The sequence below is a fragment of the Seriola lalandi genome, unplaced genomic scaffold (genome assembly GCF_002814215.2).
Source record: "Seriola lalandi dorsalis isolate HSWRI2012SDOR001 ecotype SW California unplaced genomic scaffold, Sedor1 jcf7180002054795, whole genome shotgun sequence".
In the NCBI taxonomy this organism is placed as follows: Eukaryota; Metazoa; Chordata; class Actinopteri; order Carangiformes; family Carangidae; genus Seriola; species Seriola lalandi.
The window spans coordinates 65,988-74,465 of record NW_019525348.1 but is presented as its reverse complement, the minus strand read 5'-3'; the positions used below and the strand labels follow the sequence as shown (position 1 = coordinate 74,465).

The following is an 8,478-nucleotide window of genomic DNA, read 5'->3' as shown; positions in this document are numbered from 1 at the left end:
CAGTAAACCCAGACCAGTATCGGCTCCCCGGTCAGAGTTGGAAAGAAATTCATATTTGAACTGATCCACTGGGACTGGCTGCACAAATGACACTGACGAAGCCAGTGAAGACAGTGACGGAGCAGTAAAAACTTTGAAAACTTTAGGGCTGTCCTGACGGTCCACCAGCCGGCCTGGATTTTAGCTGGTAGTCCCCCGTGGTCAATTGACCAGTGAATGTGTTCATCAGGTTGTTGGTCTCAGAAACATCATTATCAAACACACTCCCAAAGTCTCAATGTTGAAAATGTGTAAAAGGGCTCAGTTAGCAGTTATCAAACCTTTTATTCTTTTAAACCACTTCTAAGTAAAACACTGTTTGTATCTCTGCTGCCTCAGCTGTCAATCATATATACACTGACCCGCCCACTCAGAGGCCTGGAGTCTTCACATGTACCTGCCTTTTCTACCTTAGAATGATTTTTGTCTTCTTTTGGACGGATTTTGATCATTTTCTTAACTTTGACAGACAAAATAAAGATGATTCCCTGTGTAAATATACCTATGTGTAAATAGATTTATACAAATGTAGCCTATGTATTAATGAAACTTGAGTTGAATTTAAATTGGGATCTGTCTGTCTTCATCAGTGGAATATGTGCTTAGCCCCTCCTGCTTTTGTGTATTCATGATACAGAGGCAGCGTCTGATCAACACACGGACTTTGACCAATGGAGACTCTGATGTTCCAGGGAAAGGAGGAAGTAGGCGGGGCATAGAAAATGGGCTGTCAGGGGCAGAGAGGGGTGTCAACGTTCACCATGACGACCAAGAGGCGGGAAATGAGACGGAGAACGAGGACAATGAGAACAACGAAAATGACGAAGAGGAAGAGGAAGAGGATGGAGACGGACCCTTTGTACCCTTCCAGTGCCCAGGTACCAGGTGGAGGTGGATCCATGTGGACTGTGTTGACACTCTGCACAGATGAGTTTGTTGTCACCTCTCTCATGTCTGTGTGTTAGGAGGCGATTAGCCTCATTTAGCCTTAAGACTGGAGGCAGGGGGTGACAGTGAGTTCAGCTGTCTCCAGAGTTCAACAATATTTGTATGAACATCTCTAAATCTCAGTAATTAACATGCTGTTTCTTGGCTGTTTAATCTGTGAGTCACATGTGGTAAATATTTCCTGGAGGACATCCAGGTATGATCAGTGAGTTTTTAGTACTAAGACAACTCTAGCAAACCAGACCAACTGATGGACTGGTGCTTGTCCTTGTCCTAATACAAATTTGTTTTGCCGTTCGTTTTTATCTGCTAGCTTAATATCTGATCAATATTCTGTATTTTCCATCTAAAAACAGTTAAACTGTCAGGTTTGAGAGAAATATTGAACCCAAATGCAACACAAGACAGTTGACAACCAATCCAAAAACTAGGCAAATACTGGGAACTTAACAGGCAAAACAGAAAAAGCTAAAACACTGGGGGCACAGGAGCAAAAGACACCAGGAACTACAACAATCCAAAATGAAGAACAACAGATGAACTAACAAAGACAAGGGGAGCACAGAGACTAAATACACATGAGAGGCAAGGTTGATCGAACACAGGTGAAACACATTTGGGCGGGACAGAGAATCAACAAGGAGGGAAACACAAGACAGGAAGTAAAACAAACATGGGACACACAAGGGAATGTACTACAAAATAAAATAGGAAATCATCAAAAGTCCAAACAGAGTCCAAAACAAACACCAAAAGTGATCATACATAAAGTGTCCATCTGAGGCCTGTACTACAAAGCAAGTTCAACATACCCAGGATAACTTTTAGTTATCTGGCTTAACTGAACTTAACATTGGCCGTCCTGATAACCTGTACGACGAAGCTGGTTACCAACTGGCTCAGTTAACCCTGGGTTTACCTCGAAAAGTGATATTTAACAAGGTGAAATATAAACAATATGATCACATGACTGGAATAAAAAAATATTATTGCCATGTCTAAATATAATTTCTATTAAAGTCAGACTATTGATCACTATCCTTACCAATAGGTTTGAGTATTTTTGCTCTTTTGTCTGATGATGAACAAACTGTTATGAACATGTGATGCAGAGAAAACAGTTGAAGTTTATGTCAGACTTTCTGCTGCAGAGAGGAGAAAAAGAAAAGAAAGGGGAGAACTAGTTGATGTCTGATGAGTCAGAACGACTGAAATGTTCATTTATAATCATGGAAATAATTAACAGTGTGTAGCTAACTGTTCTAATCAAAGACACCAGAGCTTTAGTTTTTATTTCCAGTTGTGGTCACAGAGTCCCCTCATGTTATTCTGAGCTCAGTGATGAAGAAGAGAGTAAAAGCTTCATCACTCTCAGGAATCCTGTCAGATTAAAGAATTTTTGTTCAATTAAAATGAAACTACAATTGTTATTATTATTATTATTATTGTATTATATTATATTTATTTAGCGTGATAAACTCCTCTTTTAACAACATTTCTATACATTTTTTAGAAGCTTTGTTTTAAAACCATAGTGGACACATGGAAAGACTCAAACAGGAAAACTGTTCCACTGATTATATTTCATATCTGCTGCTTGTTATTATAGATAACTCTTTGTCCCTGTCAGGATCCTGTACGAATGATAACTCAGTTCTTCCAGTGATTTGATTGGTCGGTAGTTTGGCTGTTAACCGGTTTTGATCTGATCCTCTGAAGTTAACCTGCGCTGGAGCAGGTTAGGAGTTCAGCATAAGTTACCATGGTGATTTAACCCGGTAACGAGTGAACCACTGTCGGAGGACTGAAAACCCAGAGTTAACCCTGAAGTTACCTGGTTAACCTCAAATCCTGCTTCATAGTACAGGCCTCAGGGCAAACCATGAAATAAATAATAATAATAGTATTGATAAGCAAAGAAACACAAATTTTATTTGAGTTTTAACTTTTAATTCATGTTTTCACATGTACAACCCTGTTTTCCAAAAAAGTTTGGACGCTGTGTAAAACGTAAATAGAAACAGAGTGTGATGATTTGCAAAACATTGAAACCCCAGATTTAATTGAAAATAGCACAAAACAACATATCAAATGTTCATTGTTTTTTGAAAATTAGATGTCGATTTTGAATTTGATGCCAACATGTTTCAAAAACGTTGGGACCGGGTCCTGTTTACCACTCTGTTGCATCACCTCTTCTTTAACAACACTCTGTGAGCGTTTGGGAACTGAGACTAATTGCTGTAATACTGAAAGTGGAATGTTTTCCCATTCTTGCTTTGGTGTGTGATTTCACCTGCTCAACAGTTCAGGGTCTCCTTTGTTATTTTTTAAATTTCATAATGCACCAAACATTTTCAATGGGTGACAAGTCAGAACTGCAGGCAGGCCAGTTTAGCACCTGGCCTCAGTGTCAGAGGGTCTTTACAGTATGAGAGTACATGATAATCAGTGTTGTTCCTCCCTCCTCGTACAGCCCATGTGTACTGACGGTGTGACTGTGTGTTTTGCAGCGGGGATGTGTAACAAGCTGAAGTGGCTGCTGGCCTGGCCTCTGTGCCTGCTGCTATACTTCACCGTCCCCAACTGCTCCACGCCTCGCTGGGAGAACTGCTTCATGCTGTCCTTCGTCGCCTCCACCATGTGGATCGCCGGCTTCTCCTACATCATGGTCTGGATGGTGAGAGACTGGTGTCAGTGATGTTCTACTCTGTGGTAGCTGTGGTTTAAAGTTTTAATATCTCTAAATTTCTATCTTTCAACCATGTCTCTGTGAGCTGCACCAACAGTTAATAAAGCAAACACACAACTGTCCTGTCTCTGTGTGTCAGGTTACTGTCATAGGCTTCACTCTCGGCATCCCCGATGTCATCATGGGCATCACCTTCCTAGCAGCTGGCACCAGCGTACCTGACTGCATGGCCAGCCTTATAGTGGCAAGACAAGGTAACCACACACACACACGCACACACACACACACCCACACACACACACACACACTGTATGAAGGGTTAGCCTGTTGTTTTTCTCATCGGTTTCTCATACTGTTACTGAAGATGTAAATTTTGGCAACTCCATGGATTTGTCCTGAGCAGTGGATTATGGTTAAACTACATTAGTTGGACATGTAGACTGTGACGACCAGGTTGCACAAATACCAACCTACTCATACCTATGGAGGCCAAACAGAATCAAAGTGGAGCCACTATCAAAGAGCTGGAGAGGGGAGGAGATGACAGAGGTAGAAAAAAGTAGAGGGTGGAGGGTGGAAGGTGGGGGGTGATCCTGTCATCTCTTTCCACTGTCCCTCTTCTGTCTCTATGGTGAGCTTGTAAGAGAAGGGGGGGGGCGTGGAGAGGAAACAGCCTGACCGGGTTCCTTCCTCCATCCTTTCATCTGTGTTTATTCTTGCTGCTGCCATCAAATATTTAAACGGCCCTGTCTGTCTATGTGTGTGTGTGTGTGTGTTTGTGTGTGTGTGTGTGTGTGTGTGTGTGTGTGTGTGTGGGGTGGCTCACTGTGAGGCACACACTTGCCACCACAGTTTAGTCGTCCGTCCCTCTCTTTGTAGCTGCTGTCTGTTTGTTGTTTGTTTCAGGGCATGTCAGTTGGACAGGTGATCTCACTGCAGGTGGAGCTGCCTTCATCCACACCCTCCATACTGTCTGTACGTTGCTTTTCCTGTCTCCTGGTCTCTGCTGCTCTAAGACTCCATGTGTGTCTCTGTGTTCAGGACTGGGAGACATGGCCGTGTCCAACTCCATTGGCAGTAACGTGTTTGACATCTTGGTGGGGCTCGGTCTCCCCTGGGCTGTGAAGACCCTGGCTATCAACTACGGCTCTGATGTAAGCAGCACACTCCTGCATGTCTTCTTCTCTGTTTTAGCTTTAAAAAAAAAAAATCCATAATGACTTCAACTCAAGCTAAAGACATGAAGACAAACTTCACTGGAGAAGTGTTTGTGGCATGTTTCAGTAATGACTCTGTTGTTTCAGCAGCTCTGAAACCAGAGGCCTCACTGATCAAAGCAACAAAAAGCTCTGAATGTGTGTGTATGAACAAAAAGATATTGTATTCATCAACTTCACACAGTGAGCAACCATGAATCTCACCTGTTCTATATCCATCTGCTAGTACAGGTGCAGGCTCAGGCTCAGGTACAGAATCAGACCGACACACTTCCACAATCCCAAATATGGTCGACTACATCCTGCGAGCCAGACAACAAGGTTAAGATAGTAAAGCAGAAAAAGATCCTGTAGCATGTGGGAAAGTTTCCCAGTATGCACTGGGGCAATGATACATAAGTCTCATGACTGACAGATAATTCAGTGATGGTCCGATAAAAGATCTGCAGAATACAGCAAGGACACTGAGCTCAGAACCACCTTTGCATTTTGTTTCACTTTCATCAGTTTAAACATAACTGAAAAATCAATAATGGATACCTGTCAATTAAAATGAGTGATACTGATTGATATGATACTCATTGTTAATGCAGACTGATGATAGGTTAAACCACATCAGTGGTGCAGGACCAGAGAAACAACAGGAAGTAGATGGGAAGTGCTCCATTTACTCTGAAAGAGACAATTTTAACAGGAATGCAGGAACCATATTTTACATCATTACGACATGTTTGATTGCAGAGCTGGACTTTGTGTAACTGTTGGTCTGAAGTTCTCACTGCTGGGCCAGAGAGATTCAGATGTATGCACATCAAGCACTACAAGAAGCTGGTAAATTAGGGGGCACAGAACGGTCGATTAATGAGGGCCCTGGTCTCCTCCCTGCCTCAGCTCTGTCACCTCTTTCAAGAGGGTGCTCTCACTGTAATGTGCAACACTGAATACGAACATTATATCATTAAAAAACCACCAACCTGCTGCAAAGATCAAATAACTGTACTGCAGCTCATTACAGTAGCCAGGACTTTCCACACACACATCACTGTGAGACTCTGTGTTACAAGTAAAAATGTTTACTCTATTTTTACATCTAACCCCGTGAAACAAACACAGAGACCGACTGCTCCATTAATGAGTGTTGATGTTCCGGTTCTGAGAAGTGATGGAGTTTGATCATGTCACACAGGAAGATAATCACACAATCCACACACACTCTGTCACACACACAGCAGAGTGTGACTGCACACTCACTAGATTTTAATTGCTGTCACAGAAATATTTCAATGTAATAAGTATAGCCATGGGAACAATTATTAATTATGAATAATGACAATAATCAGAACACTGACTCTTCCTCTGTGGAGGGATCAAGGGGACAGGTGTTGTACAACATCTGTAATATACCTGGAATCTACAGTCGTAGCAGCACAACTCTGAATGCTGAGTGTAATGTTCAGGGTTGTATTATTAGAATACGTTCATTAGATTCACATGAGGGGAGGGGCTGATGATGAGTTCACCAGTGATGGAGAGCAGGTATCTTCATCATCATCTTCTATCTTTGCACTTTCAGAGAAAGGCTCTGGATCTTGTGCTGTAAAACGAGCAGGGCTCTAAGGATTATGAAGGGATCAAATAAAGTGATTAAACACACACGTGCACATTTCATTTAAAATTTGCAAATGCTTGTCGTCATGGAACCAACAAACTGGGCAGATGCAGACCTCCCTCATCTGTACATGAACCACTGCAGCCTCTTGTAGCTGACTGGTCACTGAGTCACCACTGTGTTTACTTAACTCTTTAAATGCTTTAAATCCTAAATAAGTTCAAATCCAAATAAATTTGGCCCTTGAGGGACACACAGCAGCACTATGATTCACCTGGAGCCAGGGCCAGTATCTCTCCTGTCTGCTCACTGTACAGCTGAGAGGAAAATATTAACTGGTGTAGAAATGTGAATAAAACTGTCTCCTTTGTCTTTCTTTATTTGATAATTGCTTTTACTTATGTGTATGTATGCGTATATTTCCATACGTATGTGTGTATACATGTGTAGGTATATGTGTATATGTTTTGTATAATATATTTTATAGCTTTTTTGTTTCCTTTAATTATCAATTAATTCTATTAATAATTATATTGTATTTTATCATATTAATATTGTTATTGATGTTTTTTTCATTGTTCATTTAATTCCATTGAATGCTTGTAATTGTGCTTTGGCAACACATTGAAAATGTCATGCAGTAAAGCCTGTTGAATTGAATTGGGATGTGAATATTGATGTGTGTCATGTGATCGTCCTGCAGATCAAACTGAACAGTAAAGGACTGATCTTCTCTGTGGGGCTGCTGTTGGCGTCTGTGTTTCTGACTGTGAGTATACAACAGCTGGTTTCAGCTCAGCTTCCGTCAGTGTCAGTGTGTGACAGCTTCCTGACTCCTCTCCGCTGATCTGTCCAGGTCCTCGGAGTTCACCTGAACAAGTGGACGCTGGACAAGCGTCTTGGTCTCGTGTGTCTCCTCCTCTACTCCGTCTTCCTGTGTTTCTCCTGCCTCATCGAGTACAACATCTTCACCTTCGTCAACCTGCCCACCTGTCGGGACGGCTGACACGCACACACGCACGCACACACACACGCACACACACACACACACACACACACACACACACACACACACACGATCTCCACAGATCTGATTCAGTGTCAGCAGGACTCGTTACACCCGCCACACAGAGCAGCACTGAGGACAACAACACAACCACATGCTGTCTGACCACTGCTTCTTCTTCTTCTTCTTCTTCTTCTTCCTGTGTTTAGGTGTGAACAACGTCATGTTAACTAGCTGCTAACCTGAGAGGACAGGTGTGTCTGTTAGAGAAATAGTGATTAAAGCAATGATGTAGGGTGTAGGGTGTAGTTTAGTGCTGTGGTGCAGATGATGAAGATGAAGTTTTCAGACACAGTTATCTTAGTTTCTGTCACCATCATGAAGAAGTGTTCCGTACGTTCCCCCCCCCCACACACACAGAACCAGGGCATTATCCACTCACCTTTTTATAATGACCTTCAACAGCACCACAGCTGTAGCTGACATGTTTTGTATTGGAGATGAATTATGGAGAGTCTGTCTTTTCCTCCTGTAAATACTGCACCTCTGTAAATACTCCAGATGTTCTATTGATTATTTATTCAAGTCATACGCACATCTCTCCTCTGGAGGCGGTGAACACACCTGGGCAGGTTCTCATGGACCAGAAGTCCAGACCTCAGACCTGTTCACACGACCACTCGTGTACAAACAAGCACAATTTACCCTTTGTTTGTCCTGTTGATTTCAGTGATGACTTGATTCAGACACGTCATTTAGTTTAGTGTGTGTGTGTGTGTGTGTGTGTGTGTGTGTGTGTGTGTGTGTGTGTGTGTGTGTTAAAACAGATTAAAAGTTGCACTGAAGAGCTGAAACACCTGTTCCTGATGCATGCTGATTATAAGGACGGCATCCTTGTAAAATGAAGCAGGTTCATACGAAAAAAATCATCATGTGAGGGGGTGAGGGGGTGCGAAGGTGCGGGGGG

At 42.3% G+C, this 8,478-nt stretch overlaps 1 protein-coding gene across 1 annotated transcript in view; it reads left to right on the top strand.

Moving 5' to 3' along the window:
• Positions 1 to 8,345, top strand: part of LOC111669552 (sodium/potassium/calcium exchanger 3-like) — a 74,648-nt gene extending 66,303 nt beyond the window's left edge. The window contains exons 12-17 of the mRNA XM_023425913.2: positions 677 to 917; positions 3,501 to 3,667; positions 3,819 to 3,933; positions 4,721 to 4,833; positions 7,209 to 7,274; positions 7,362 to 8,345. Coding sequence (XP_023281681.1) covers positions 677 to 917; positions 3,501 to 3,667; positions 3,819 to 3,933; positions 4,721 to 4,833; positions 7,209 to 7,274; positions 7,362 to 7,511 — 852 coding nt within the window. The 3' untranslated portion in view covers positions 7,512 to 8,345. The remainder of the gene's footprint in view (positions 1 to 676; positions 918 to 3,500; positions 3,668 to 3,818; positions 3,934 to 4,720; positions 4,834 to 7,208; positions 7,275 to 7,361) is intronic.
• The last annotated feature ends 133 nt before the right edge of the window (positions 8,346 to 8,478 follow it).